The sequence below is a fragment of the Eleginops maclovinus genome, chromosome 5 (genome assembly GCF_036324505.1).
Source record: "Eleginops maclovinus isolate JMC-PN-2008 ecotype Puerto Natales chromosome 5, JC_Emac_rtc_rv5, whole genome shotgun sequence".
Taxonomy (NCBI): domain Eukaryota; kingdom Metazoa; phylum Chordata; class Actinopteri; order Perciformes; family Eleginopidae; genus Eleginops; species Eleginops maclovinus.
The window spans coordinates 28673864-28689600 of record NC_086353.1 but is presented as its reverse complement, the minus strand read 5'-3'; the positions used below and the strand labels follow the sequence as shown (position 1 = coordinate 28689600).

At 43.4% G+C, this 15737-nt stretch overlaps 2 protein-coding genes across 3 annotated transcripts in view; both read left to right on the top strand.

Annotated features, from left to right (window-relative positions):
- The window catches only part of LOC134864788 (glycine receptor subunit beta-like), a 151915-nt gene that overhangs the window by 12916 nt on the left and 123262 nt on the right, over window positions 1-15737 (top strand). The gene's annotated exons all lie outside the window — the stretch shown is intronic.
- On the top strand, window positions 11135-13213 carry LOC134864840 (uncharacterized protein C17orf113-like). Its single transcript, XM_063884131.1, has one exon. It carries the CDS (start codon window positions 11135-11137, stop codon window positions 13211-13213), a length of 2079 nt encoding a protein of 692 aa, XP_063740201.1.

The window sequence follows — 15737 nt, the reverse complement described above, 5'->3', positions numbered from 1 at the left end:
CAGCAGTTTTCAAAACCATTTATGTTATCTGACATTTCCAGTGAAACCACTACTGCAAGCGCAGCATTAGAAATTCCAACCTTCAAAATAGAAGTTTGACTTTCTTTTGTGATTATGACTTGCATATCCTCGACCCAATCAAAATTGGTCGGTGACCCAAAAGAGGGTCGCTACCCACCAGTTGAGAACCACTGCAATAGATCGCACAAACATGCTCAGTGAATAAAATAAACCAACACATTTACAAACATTTAAAACAACATTACCACAGTTTTATGCTTAGCCATTTAAAGGTTCAAAGGTTCAAAGGTTTTATTTGTCATATGCACAGCAGATACAACGTATATGTTGGCAATGAAAATCATATATCCCATACTCCTCCAATAACTCAACATACATTGTGCAAATAAGATAAATGAAATAATGCAAAAATTAGACAAGAATAAACTAGTGCAATAAGCTAGTGCAATAAAGTAAGGTGCAATAACAACAATAAAGATGTACAGATGTAAAATATATACATATGTACAATGATTTGAGATTATTTAAATATACTGTACAGTCATTTAGATACTTTACACTGTTGTATGAGGAGGTATAGACAGATGCATATATTACGTATAAACACATATTTATGGCAGATATGTATAATATATCGATGTGTGTACTGTAAACATATGTGAGTAGACATTCACAGAGCTCAGGAGTTCAGCAGTCTTATAGCCTGTGGTATAAAACTGTCCCTGAGTCTGGTGGTCTTGGTCCAGATGCTGCGGTACCGTCTGCCAGACGGCAGCAAACTGAACAGAACAGATAGTTGCTGGGGTGATGGGGGTCCTTTAATATCCTACTGGTCTTCTTCCTACACTGCTGGATGAAGAGGTATTCCATGGATGGCAGCTCCGTCCTGCTGATGTGTTGAGCAGTTTTCACCACCCTCTGTAGAGTCTTAGGGTTGAGGGCGGTGCAACTGCCATACCAGGCCGTGATGCAGCCAGTTAGGATACTCTCGATGGTGCACCTGTGTGGTTGCAGAGTATCCTGGAGTCCATGTTGAACTTCCGCAGCCAGCGGAGAAAGAAGAGCCGCTGTCGAACCGTCTTGGATATGACCCTGGTGTGATATGTCCATGTCAGGTCCTCACTGATGTTAACCCCGAGGAACCTGAAGCTGCTGACTCTCTCCACAGGATTCCGGCGATGGTGATGGGTGTGTGTGCCTCTCTCTGCCTCTTCCTGTAGTACACAATCTGACATCCTATCTGTACGCCGTCTCTTCACCATCTGTGGTCAGGCCGATGACAGTTGTGTCGTCAGCAAACTTGATGATGGTGTTGGAGCTGTGTGTGCCCACACAGTCGTGCGTGAACATGGAGTAGAGGAGAGGGCTGAGCACACAACCCTGAGGGGCTCCGGTGTTGAGGGACAAGGTGGAGGATGTGATGTTCCCCATACGCACTGCCTGGGATCTGCCTGTCAGGAAGCTCAGGATCCAGTCACAGAGGGCGCTGTTGAGCCCAAGGTCCCTGAGCTTAATGATGAGCTTGGAGGGCACAATGGTGTTGAATGCTGAACTGTAGTCCAATGGACTGGATTCTCACATAAGTCTTCCTCCGGTCCAGGTGGGAGAGGGCAGTGTGGAGGGTGAGGGAGATGGCATCATCCGCGGACCTGTTTGCCCTGTAGGCAAACTGCAGGGGGTCCAGTGAGTCAGGGAGGGAGGAGGTGATAAAAGGTTTGACTTCAGGATGATGGAGGTGAGTGCAACTGGGCGGTAGTCATTGAGGCAGATGGGTTTTTTCTTTTCGGGGACAGGGACAATGATGGACTCTTTAAAACATGTGGGGACTACAGACTGGAGCAGTGACCTATTGAAAATGTCTGTGAACACATCTGCCAGCTGAACTGCACACACCTTATGAGCATGGCCAGGGATGCCATCAGGTCCAGGAGCCCTGTGTGTGTTGATCCTTTTCAGAGATCTACACACATCTCCACTGGTTAAAACCAGTGAGCAGGGATCCTGGGCATTCTGTGCCTCCACAGCCAGGGGCCTCTCAAAGCGTGCATAAAATGTGTTCAGTTCATCTGGGAGAGATGCAGACACTTCCTCAGCACCAGAGATGGGGGACTCGAGCCTAGTGACTTGACTCGAGTCAAACTTAAGTCGCCAGATTGAGGACTTGTGACTTGCTTGATCAACAGTGAGAAAAGACTTGACTTGACTTGGACTTGCTACTCATGACTTGAGACTTGACTTAGACTTGCATGCAATGACTCGACAAGTCATTGCTGTCTTGGTTAATTGGTGAATAATAATAATAAAAAATATTTTCGATTGGATGTTTCCTGTTGCATGTGGGCGAACCTGGCAACCAGTAATCTCTACTAGGTGATGCGCCCGCCATCTACAGTAGAGCGGTCGGGGTTTGGAAGATGGAAGGTGCTACCAGTTCTGCTGATACTGCAGCCAGTGTTCCCAAAATCATAAAATTTGGATTTAAAGACTATTCAACTCAACAAAAGAAACAATTTGCCGTGTGCAGCGCAAAAATATCCGACACATCCAGCACCACGTCAAATTTCATCCGCCATTTCCGACTACACAAAGAAAAGTAAGTAATGTCTCTAGCTAATTTCACATTATTTTTAATCTAACGTTAGCTGGCAGCTAACATCCCATCTCCATCAGTCAAACGTGACAAGAGCTTACTGTTTGCATCACATTAAGTTTTAATCATGTTGACTTAGTTTCATATTGATCCCGCCTATCAAATAACAGACAATTTGACTGAAATACGGTAGCCTATCTGAAATTGCCAGATTGATTCACTTGGCAGATCAGGTCTAGCTAGCGCTAGTTGCTAGTCCAAAGTCTACCACATCAATTTAGCTGTTAGTTTGTTAGCGCTAGCTGCTTTTTTTTGGGTTAAATCATATATATATAAAGTATAACAGCCAAACAACATGCACAAACCCTATTACTGTAAATGTATGTATAAGTATATGATATATGAGAGATGTATGACATAAATGAGAAATGGGCCACTTTCAAGAGTAAATCGTAGTATATAAGTGTCTCCATTTCATTTCCGTATGGTATTTATTAATGGAATATTATGCAATGAAAGCATGAGCTAAAAGTAGTTTTTTTTCACTTCTCCCCTCTGTCTAGATTTGAAGAGTACATCACTACTAAGGACACATTTGACACCACTCAGCCAATGATATCGCAGTTTATTACTTCAAGAACTCCAAGCAATACCTACAACTTTAATCATCCACAGCAGAGAGCCATCAGCAACTCAATGTCTTCTTCTTCTTCTTCTTCTTCTTCTTCTTCTTCTTCTTCTTCTTCTTCTTCTTCTTCTTCAATCCTGTCGGATCTGATAATTGACTGCAACCTGCCACTATCCATAATTGAACACCCAAGCTTTCAGCACTTTTTGACTGTAGTGGACAGCAGGTACGCCCCTGTGAGCCGCAGGACAATAACCACGAAGCTGGATGAGGTAGTGGCTGAGCGACGGATGAAGCTAAAATCAGACCTAGGAAATGCAGATAGTGTGTCGGCAACTGTAGATATATGGTCCGACAGACAGATGAGGGGGTTATTTGGGGTAACAGTACACTGGCTGATGACTTGAGCTGATGAGTCCCTCTCCTTGAAGTCGGCTTTACTGGCATGCTGCCGTTTTAAAGGATCACATACTGGTGAAAGGATTTGTGAGGAGTTACAGCAGGTGTTAAGATTTCAAGCTGAGAAGGAAGTTGGACCACATTATCTATGATAGATTGATTCCTATGTATTGCCTCCTATCAAAATCAACAAACTCCTCTTCCAGATCTAGATTAACCTCCTGAGCTGTCCCAGATGAATCAACATCCTTCTCTTCTCTCCTTGGTATCCATCAACTGCACTTGGTTGAGTTTTTGGCGGATCTCTTGATCCTGTTCTTTCTGATCGCTTTCCTTCTTCCTGTGTAGCTCCACCTGATGCGCTATATGGTCCATATAAACACTCTTCGTCATGCTTCCAAGACCAACCACTTCGGCTAGTTTACTCCTCACTGGCTGAGGAAGCCCCTTCAGTATTTTGGCTCGTAAAATTGACTGCTCAATTCGACCTAAATCCGGGTCATTTCCAGTAATGTTTCTCCACTTTTGAATGGCTCTTGACACATAGGCCCTTGGATTTTCTTGTTGCCCCAGTGGTTCAATAAGAACATTGTCAGGGTGTATATTTGTTGGAAATGTATCTCTCAGTGCTCTCCACACTCAAGCTCTATTTGCCGAAAACAGCTCTGGATCGTTTACAGCAGTTCCCACATATCGGTTAAGTCCATCTCTCTGTAAAATCTCTTCCATAGCTGGAACCCTAAGAAGGTTAACTAACAATCTCTTGATATCCCCCATGGCGAATTGTGTTCCCACCATGAGCTCATCCATCTTTGAAGTCCACGGATGTGCTCCATCCTGAAGAGTACGCAACTTCTCCATTATGTCTGACATATCGGTATTCTGCCAAGGCTTGTACTCCAAATTCTGTCCACGAACTATTACAGGAAGCATCTTCTTAAGTGTTCCTTTTCTTGGGCGAAGTGAATATCTTGCATTTGATTCTCGGGATTGTTTTCCTTGCAGCTCTTTCTTCTCCGTCCGCAATTCTTCTATGCGGCATATCAACTTTCTTTTACGTTCTGATGTAGTGGCTAACTCCAAAGCCGCTATACTTTCGTCAATCATTTCTTCCATCTGTTTTATAACCTTCTTTCTGTCTTCCTTCCTTGTAGTACTGGAAATTGTAGGTTCAAATCCTACTGACGTCGAGGGGCCCTCGCCCCCTGAATATTCATCATTGTCTCCAATCTCACATTCACTAGACTCATCATCTCTCGAGTCCTCTTCTGTCTCTGTGTTATCTCCTCTCTTTTCCGCTTTAGCCAGCATCCGCCTGACTGCAGGGTCATATCCGCCCCTAGCCTCTTCTTGATCACTCTGGTCATCATCCTCGGACTTTATTCTCCTCATCCTCAGTTTCCCCCCTGTTTCCAACCGGGTCGTTTTCTTCTTACTTTTGGCACTTGGATACATTCTTATAGTTGTTTTCGCTCGTCCCATTTCTATTACTTGGTCATCTTCATCTCGGATGCGGTAACCACCCCTTTGGCTGATCACTGGGAGTTGGGGATAGACTTCCTCAATGGTCGACTCTTTCTTATAAGGTGGAGGGCTCTTTATTGGTTCCGTATGCGAAAAAGGTGCATTAATTTCCGCTGCCAGTTTTTGTATTTCCTTCGCATTTTTCCGAATTACTTCCGCGCCTCTCTCATTCTTAACTTTTGTTACTTTTAACCGTTTCTGTCCCTCATTTTCAAACAGCTGAAGAATGCCGAGCTCTATCTGTCTCTTTTCTTTACGTTGCCTCCCTTTCTTGCCCTTCTTTTGGTCAGTTTTGTAGGTAGAAACGAGCACCTGCATTGTTTTGATTTCATCGAGGTTAAGCGTCCTTTCCGCTGGCCATGGTTGTTCAATATCAGGCCAACGTTTGTGCCATTTCTCAGACATCTTTTCAATACCTTTAATTAAAGGATTATTCTTCTGTACTACATCCCCAGGAGTAGTTACATTTGGATTGGTAGTTTTAATGTTCTTTTTCTTCATTTTGACAAGTGTTTTACGTTCCCAAATCCTAAATTAACCCTATTGCTGAAACTTTTAAACTACTTAAAGCTATTGTAATCACTTCTCCCTCTCTTTTTATTTATTTTATTATCAATTTTTCCATAAAAAATCTACTCAATTAAACCAATCAATCAACCAATCAATCAATCGAAAAACTAATCAACTAATCAATCAATCAATCAATGTTAGGTGTTGTGCACTCAATTCATTACTCGATTGTAAGCTAGTATTTCAATGGAAAAAGATATAAAGGAATGTCCCACTGTAAGGGACTGAACAGCTTATTTCCATAAAAACAAAGCCACCACAACAAAGCCACAGGTACCACAGCCTGAACCGACAACAAATAATCCATGCCCATGCGCTCCCAACAGAGTCAAGCTCCAAAACCTACCACTCTGATAACTATTTAAAATGCTTGTACTCAGTCTGTTGCCAATCCTTATTCCAAACCAACTACAGCAGGTATACTCGTGAATGCAAATCCTGCAATTTATTAACCCCAATTCTGTTTAGAAGTGTTTAAATACTCATATAATAAACTACATGAAAGTACACCAAAGGCATATCAGTGATGGTAACTATAAATGAACCTACTTGAATAAAGTCAAAAAGCAGGTATAGAAGAGTTGTGGATAAGAACTGTACTGGCCTAGATTCAGACTGGATTAGTGCTGCACCCTCTGTAGTCAGCAATCCTCAGTCCTTATCGGATCCTGGCCAGGTTTTCACGTCCTCTGCAGCCCCTTCTCTGCGTTTCAGCTCCCTCACATACAGATGATGGGGAGGAAGGAGGAGACCCCCCTTTTCCCAACCAAACTCCAACAGAAAAAGGAAATTGAAGTTGCAGGTCTTTGTTTGGCAAAGACAAACTCAATAGATAACCAGCGTTTGTATATTACTTCAAAAAGTTACTTTGTGGTCCTGCATAGGCATATAAATATCTCAAACGCTCTCTCCACTTTTCTTCACAATCATAAACGTATTTTCTGGGGGCTCATACACTTTAACCAATTTTAAAATGTTCCCTTAACAGAGACTCATTATTTGTAGCAAATTCAAAAATGTTCCCCAGAAAGCTCATCAGTTTTAGCCAAATAGAAATCTTCTGAGAAAAAGTTCATATATGTACTTACATATATTTTTTAGTGTTTCAAAATGTCCTCTTCTTGGAGGCTCATATATTTTACTAGTACGAAATCAAAACATCTTCTTCAAAGAGGCTCATATGTTTTAACAGTACACAGAATCCTTTTCCTGGATTTTACTGACTCTCTTCTCTCCTCGGTATCCCTCCCTCAAACGTTGGGCTAATTTTAGCCCTTTGTTCTGTCTTTATCTATTATGCTTCTGATGTTATGTAGCCAAAGCTGTTTTCCCTGTAACAAGAAGGACACCTACTGGTGTACCTCGGTATTGCACCATAAGTGCCTTTATTTCGCCTCGTAAGTCATAACGAGTTCAGTTCAGCACAAGTAGTTCCCACGGTCAGATCCCAGGAGTAGAGACGTCCGTAAATTTGTTGCTATACTAAATATCCATTAAATATATTATATACTATATTATAATATATTCATTTATGTAGCATGTCGAGCAAATTAGTTGTTAGTTGTTTAAACGGTGCTATAGAGCTCCTGCGGTCACGTGACTTTTGGTTGGGAGCCACCATTTTGGCAGTCAACATGACCACCGGTGCCAGTGTTTTCTTACCGAGCGAGTATACTTCTCATTTTAATTCAAGTGAAATTCGGCTTTATAGTACAAAATTAGAGAGATTAAATATAAGCGACCCATATAATTCACCCGGTGTGCTTTTCAAGAGCATAACCTCCTGCTCTGAAGACGATGTACCCGACTTGCGCTACGCAGACATCCACAGCTATCTTGTAAGCTTTCCATCAGTGTACTCAGGAGACTCCCTCAGAGCGTACAAAAGCTTGGAGGCTTACAAATGGTGTCAGTCCGGCTTCGTAAACAACATTCAACTGTGGAGTCTTACATCCAAAAACTTCGGCATCATCACTGCTCTACTTTGTGCAGTTTAGCCTTCTGCCTTCTGTTAAAAACCTCCAGTCTCGTTTTATGTCTCCTCTTCTCTGGAGATGGAAGGTAATCGAAAATTGAGGGGATAAAATCCGGACTCAACGGATTATCACTCTTTCTCCCTACAAAATAAGAAGGAATATTTCAACACGGGTTTGTTTACCACTAGCTTGCTACAAGCTAACTTGCTAACTGGCTAGGCTGCGCCAGAGCCACACTTGTTGAGTTAAAAAGGGACATCACAGTGTCCGTTAGCTATAATAACTGGGTGCTACTTCTTAAATTAAACTAATTAAATTTAATTAAACTGACCAGAAACTTTTTGTAGCATTGTACTGTATTCCTTCACCCACCTGATATGAAGTGATCACTGCATAAGCGAAAGCCAACGGCCGGGGGGGTCCCATCTTTCAGTCTTTTTCTGAAGGCTCCTGGCTCTTTTAATCGCTCCAATCCACTTCTCCCTCCTCTCCGCGTCTTTAGGAATGCGATAATACGATACACCTTTCTTTTTCCCACGCCTATTTGTGCAACCTGGTGCACAGCAGTTATCCACCATCCTTGACAGTCTGCCAGTGCCTGTCAATTTACTGCCGCGATGACTGCCAAAATGGCTGCCCCTGTCGTATCTCGTCACGTGACCAGCATATATGACATCATCTGCAGGAGCTCTATTGTATTGAGAGGTGTTAATGTAACTAGCCCAATGCCGGGGTGGCAATGGTATTATCCGGGACCTTTCCCGGCCCAAACCATCGACCTGGCCTGATTGGCCCATGGGGAAAATAGTTGTAACTAATTTTTGTCACTTATCTTATTCTTGCATTAATATCAATTCAACTGTAGTCTGCATAAATTCACCATTGCAGCGCAGCCGCCTGCTGCATCACAGCAGATTAAATAGGTTCTACCATGTAAGGGAATTCTCTCCTCCCAAATGTTTCAGATGGTTTGGCCCACGGCTCGTCTTTTAAATAACAACGGCGCGAAACAGAGCGCGTCAGTGATGGAGGGTAGAAAGAGGCCAGGTGGAACGGAGAGGGCTAAGCTTAAAAAAAGACAGGAGGTGGCAGCCAAATGTGCCAAATTGACAGATATGTTCTCAAGACAAGCTGGTAGGTTACTGAGAGATATGGATAATAGGCCTGGTTGTGAATTTGATCAAATAGGCTATAACGTGGCGAACGTTTGCAACTCAACTGTCATCTGACTGCTTTTGTTGTTAAATATGTAAAATCTCACAATTTACATGATTTAGAAGTGTATTCCTATATTCAAAGAAGAACCGAACACTTTCTTTACATTCCAGTTCTGATGAACAATTGCTTAACGCTTTATCGCACTGTATCTCCTCATCAACTGTAGCCTGCATTCCCACAGGCGCGCACATGTGGTTACTAACGCAATATTAAATAGGGACGATCACATTTGTTGTTTGATATTTGTTATTAAATGCATCTCAAACATGCAATTAAAATAAATATAATTATTTAGAAGTGCTGTATGCAAATATTGTACATGGTTCGCGTGTGCAGGAACAGGGGCAGCGCGAGCACGTTGGGGTGTTTAGTTGCCTTTTTGAATTACTGGAGAGTCTGCACGCGCGTTCTATCCGCGGGAATCAGCATCATCTTTCATGTTCAAGACCCGTGCAGGGAATAGACTGTTCTATTTTCAAGTTGCAATGAGCACTTATCCGGACACCGCGCGGGGCACGACGCTTTGATGTGAAAGGAAGAATCTGTTTTCTTGTCGATTTCTATCCATTTCGGACTGAGCACGAATGCAGATGCAGAGATGTTCACGTCCCGTGCTTGCTGTGTGTAAACGAACCGAACACTTGCTTTACATTCCATTTTTCCATTTTTTGACAAACAGTTTCAAATGTGCTGTCACGCTTATCTCCTCTGCAACTGTAACCTTTTTCGTCTCGCCGTCATATCGTGCATTTCCACAGAGGCGCGCACACTGTGGTTATCAACTCACTATTAAATATATTTTTTTATTGTTATCGATTGTTTTCTAGCAACAGCTCAGCAGACCACTTCCAGTGCTACTGATGATCCCAAGGAGGGCACGACTACTGAAGGGCCAGGTAGAGGAAGATACTGTAGTTAGTCAAGATAGACATTTGTGATGTAAAATATTGGCATAGAGAAGAAAACCATGGTAGGGTGGTAGACTAAATCATGCAAATCATTTAACACAACCACAATTACAGTAAATAAATAAATGAATTAATCAGTGAATAAAAGGATAAATAAAGTGTGTCATGTTTTCTAGCAACATAGACAACTCTTAATGAACATTTTCTGTAGCCTCAGAGGATCAGGTGCAGTCTGAAGGAGAATGCAGTAGGCATGGAGAGGCCAGGACCACAGAGGAAACAGGTAGCAGGATTTAAAACGAACTAATTACTTGAAATGCATCAAAATAAGCCCAAATGAAATAAGTAATCACTTCAATCAATAATTAATCAATAATTGTCTATGTGACTAATTGCTATAATCAGAGGTCGCGTTAACCGACAAATGTCCGTCATTGACGGATATTTTTTAGCTATGACGGAAAAATCTGAAGGCCGTCCGTCATTTTGACAGATTTTTACAATGATCATTACCAATAATAAACACAACAATAAAAATCACAATTGAAATACCAGGCAAGTTGTGACAGTTTTCTTACTCTGCATAAGCTTCATTGCCGACACCAACTTTCAATCTGAGCCGACGTTACGGCTGTTCTGGTGTTCAGTGGGTCGATACATTGTAGCCAGCTGCGCAAGTTCAGCTCCATCGCACTCAAAGCCATGCTCCGATTTAAAACCATTAGCGGTCTGTGCCATTAGCACAGTCTGAGATGTAGCCTATGGCTGCAGTAGTGTAGGCTATCTACCTGTTTCAGTGGGCTGTTTCCCCTTCTCAATCATCTGCAGAAAGCATGTGGGCGTAATTTTGCTATTTAAAAGAGATGCATTGAGTCGTTTGTGTCACTTCGCTGTCTCCTGTACGTGATCAGTGCTGTTTTTGTTAAGGACGCCTAGGATCACGGTTGCTCAAATATCTGCGATCATTTTAATGAAAGTACAGGCAAACAAACCAACATGTAGGCCTACATTGTGCAAGGGGTGGACATCTTATCCTACGGCAGAATCCGATGGCCGTCCGTTACTTTGACAGATAGACTAATGAATCGCTACCGGTAGCCTTCACTCCTGACCTGTTGGTGGCGTGCTCGTGCATATTAATGAGCTAATTATTAGCCGTTCATTAGCTGTCATCTCTTTCATCGCTCGTGCATTCGTTGTCTATCCGGATAGAGTATACGGTCAGCATCACAAGTTAAGATCAGCATTACGATCACAGCCCTTTAAAATAAAAATCAGTGTTACGATAAGGTGTAGCAAGATGTCACGGCAGCTTAGTGTAACAGGATTTTTTAAAAAGCCCAGCTCCGGTGGTCTTGAGAGAGGAGAGAAGAGAGGGAGTGATGTACTGGAGGATAATGAAGAAGGGGGACCTGCAGTAACGGCTGTTCTGTCAGCGGCCCCGGGAGCGAAAGCAACAAGCAGCGGGAAGGAGGTCAGGCGGGAGTACAGGGTTCAGTGGGAGAGGGAGTTTACTTGGCTGAGGGCAGAAGGAGGCAAAATGTTTTGCGACATCTGCAGAAGGGCAAAAGCGAACAATGGATTTGTTAAGGGCTGCACGACCATCCAGAAATCGGCCCTCAATGACCACAAAAGCAGCCACAGCCACATCGAATCCTGCGCGGTGGTCAATCAGAGTGTGCAGATGGAGAAGCACGTAGAAAAGTCCCAGGTTGCCTGTAACGAGGCACTAAAAACACAACTTAAGGTTGTGTTACACATGGCAAATACAAGTACACCGAGCCATCAGTACCCAAAACTGATTCATCTCTTACAGTCTGCCGGGTGTCCAAACTTGAACACTGCACACACGTACACACACCATGACACAGTATACCAGATGGAGGAAGCGATAGCAGCGACCATAACCTCTGCCATAGATGACCGCATCGCAAGCAGCAGATATGTGGGGGTGATAGTAGACGAAACAACCAACATAACTGTTGAGAAAATGCTCATAACGTACCTATCTCTTCAACAGAATGGGGAGCCTGAAACTGTGTTCATGGGCAACTATGCCATACCCTCTGGCACAGCTGAATGCATCGCAGCAAAAATTAAAGATGTGCTTTCAGGTCGTGGAGTAGCGATGTCTCGGGTTGTTGGGTTGGGCAGTGATGGGGCCAATGTGATGGTGGGACGAAAAAACGGAGTCGCACAACAGCTGCGCCAGAATGACTGTCCCTACCTTGTAAACATACACTGTGGTGCGCACAGGACGGCACTGGCAGCCCGAGACGCATCAAAAGCTGTGCGTGAGATAGATGCTTATGTCACCACAGTCAACAACACCTACACGTATTACAAAAATTCCCCCATCCGAACCCATAGACTGAAGGAACTCCAGAAAGAAATGGATGAACACGACTTGCTGAGTTTGAAGCAGCCATCTGCTACGCGCTGGCTGTCCCTGGAGAGGGCAGTTAAGGGCATGCGGGCAAATTGGGTTGCTCTGGTGCTGGAGCTGGAGGAGGAGGAAGCCGCGAGAGACTGTCCGGTAGCGAAGGGTCTGAGGAGGCAGCTCCAGAAGTCCACATTCCCTGCCCTGACACACCTCCTCACTGACGTCCTGTCTGTGGTCAACAGGATGAACCTCACGTTCCAAAAAGAGGACGTCAACATCTCCTCCATCCAGCCAGTGGTCAACATGACACTTGCCAGCCTGGATGACCTGATAAGTGAGCCAGGGGTGGCGGAGAGAAAGTTCAACGAGGCATCACAGGACGGCAGATTCTGTGGCATCACCCTCACGCAGCCAGATGCTCAGGCCTTCTCCAAGCTGCGCTCTCAATACCTGGCAGAGATCACCAAGTCAGTGAAAAAAAGATTCCCCGAAGAGCATCTGGGAATCATCGCAGATCTCGACACCGTGCTCAACGCCTCGCGCTATCCCACAGCTGACAGCGCGTTGAAGACTCACGGACTAGAGGCATTGGAGCGCGTCTGTGACCAATACGGGTCACCGCGGGGTGCAGCTGCACCACTGGTTGAAAATGACCGCATGCAGAGGGATTTTCTCCCGATGAAGAGAGTGCTGGCAGGGTCGGGAAATCCCTCGTTCAGGGGCTCCTGTCGGCTGCTCATCACTTCGCTAGGGGAAATGTTTCCCGATTTTAGAGCGTTGGCTGAGGTGGCGCTGGTTATCCCAGTGTCTAGTGTTGCAGCTGAGCGGGGGTTCAGCCTTCAAAATAAAATAAAAACCGCCACGAGAAGTCGTCTGTCGGAGGCAAAGGCGCAGCATTTAATGTCAATCGCCTCGGCAGCAGAATCCATTGACACTTTTGATTACACGCAGGCAAGCGCACTGTTCAAATCCATGCGGCCAAGAAGGAAAGTTTGAGCTGCTTGAGCTGTTTGTATTTTCACTATAATTGACTTCGTTCGGCTAAAATAGCCCATCGTTCTAAGGCACAGCCGCTATGTTTTCACAGCTGAAAAAGTTCTGATCGTCAGAAAGAAATGCATAATAAATAATTATTATTAAAACACGCTTGTTCTGTGAATTATTTTTTTTATGACAATAAGTCAATAAAAAACAATTGAGGCTATTAAATATAAGCATTATGGCTTAGGCCTAATATAACCATTTAAAAGTTAAAATACAATGACAGATAATAATGGACAATGACGGATTTTTTACGACCCTGCCCGTCAAAATGACGGACAATGAAAAAGTCTAGCGCAACCTCTGGCTATAATATAGGAGAGTCAGATGTTGAGAGGGAGGCTCGAGGAACCTTAGAAACAGCAGGAGTGCAGCAGGAGATCTCACAGGCAGCCAATAGCATAGATGAGGAGGCATTTGATTATTTTTCTCGTCCTCAGAGACAAGACCTACAAATGTTTTTTAGTTTCCATCCTCAGCAGCCCACAACACCCCCTGTAGCCAAAGTGTTCTACAACAAACAAGGCACCAACCGCAAATGGTTGACTTTCAGTGACAAAACAGAATCACTGTACTGTTCTGTTTGTTTGGCATTTGCGCCACCTGCTAAAACAAACAATCCCTTCATTAAGGGTGGTATGAAGGCATGGAAACATATCCATCAGCGCATTGAAGAGCATGAACAAAGTAAGATACATAGGAATTGTGCAGATGCTTACTTTCTGATGGCTAAAGATGCAAATGTAAACAGCCTTTTGGCAGGCAAACAGATGTCTTTACATCATGAGAAAGTTAAACAGAAGCGCCAGGTAATGGAACGCATTGTTGATGTGGTTAAAGTCATTGGAAAGCCTCAAAACATTTGCCAGGGACTTTGAGGGAGTTAAAGGAGCAGCTGATGTGTTTGTGAGTTGGGCCAACAAGAAACTGGAAGAGGCAGACAGTGAACTTGTTGTGGAGAGTTCTCTCCCAGAAAAACGACTCAGAAAAAAGAAAAGAATGCCAGGAGAGCTCCAGGAAGATGACCCACCAGTCTCACCTTATACTGCATTTGAGGTCAAGGTCCATAATGTTATTCTGGACACAGTTGCTGGCAGTATCAACAGGAGGTTTGCAGCCAATGCAACACTTGCCTCAGATTTTGCTTGCCTTGACCCAAACAACTTTGCTGAGTTGAGGGAAAACGGAATCCCCAGTACAGCACTGCAAGAGTTAAGCAAGTGTGTATTGAGGTTTGATGACAGAGCGACTGTCAGCAGGTTGCATGACGAGCTGTATAGCCTGGCATCCCAGTGGGAGAGACTGAAAAAGTCTCCTCTGGAGGATTATGTGGTCAGGACAGGAAGAGAGGTCACACAGACTGATGAGGAGGGTAGTGGAATTTCATACATGGAACCAGAATTTGAGCTGGAGAGCAGGACATGCTCTTCTTGCAAAAACTGTGCTATCTGCGTTTACTTGATCCTCACACAATATAACCTCCTCACAGATGCTTACCATGTAATCGGGTTGGCTTATAAGTTTCTCTTGACTCTTTCAACCACCCAGGTTGCATGCGAGTGGGGCTTCTCTGCCTTAAAATGTGTGAAAACCAGGCTACGAAGCTCAATGTCGCAGGAATTCCTTGATGCATTTATGCTCATGTGTGTTGAAAAGGACATTTTGATGTCCATTGACAATGACACTGTCATTAACGAATTCGCAAAGACAAGCACTTTGCTGAGGAAACTTTTGCTGTTTTAATCTTAAATACAGTATGTGCAGTTTGATTTTTGAAATAACTTTGATTTGTGAAATAACTTTTCTTCTTATGATTATCTTTATTTTATTTGAATTTGAATTATATATTGTTAAAGTGACGCAAAGTATTATATACCTTTGTTTAAAACAAATAAAAAGCATTGAGAGAGAATTGTTTTTTGTTTGTTTTATCTTTTCATGGACTCAAATTCCTCCTCCATATCAGAGTGGCCTGAATTTGAATTAAATTCCCGGACTGAGAAAATGGCCCACCCCGGCCCTGAACTAGCCTGCTAATTTCATGTAGCTCGTGGCTATCGTTTTCATGTAGCTCGTCGCTATCATTTTGTATGTAGCTCGTGGTGATTTTGTGTAGCAATTTGACACATGGTAATTTTATGTTTTGTGCTTACTTTTAGTTTTAAGGAAAGATTGAATGCTGTACTTCAGTAAAACTCTATGCAAAGGAAATTCTGGAGCCTCACTCATCTTTTTAGTTATCTATCTGCCGAACTGTTCCAAGCACGTAACGGCTAGGGCAGAATACCCTTCACACACACAGATGCAGCAGAGCCCAGCTCCGTCCAGCACCCCATAAATTCAGCATTCTTCCAAACACACAGTATGCATTCAATCCTAACTTTCACCCAGAGAAATTGTTCATACATTTCCCTATAGCATGCTTTTCCTTGCCGCTCCTATTATTCCTTTATTTCTAAATTTCTGCTACCTTAATAGG

Coding starts and splice junctions, on each gene's coding strand:
- LOC134864840 (XM_063884131.1), top strand. CDS start 11,135: ATGTCACGGCAGCTTAGTGTAACAGGATTTTTTAAAAAGCCCAGCTCC.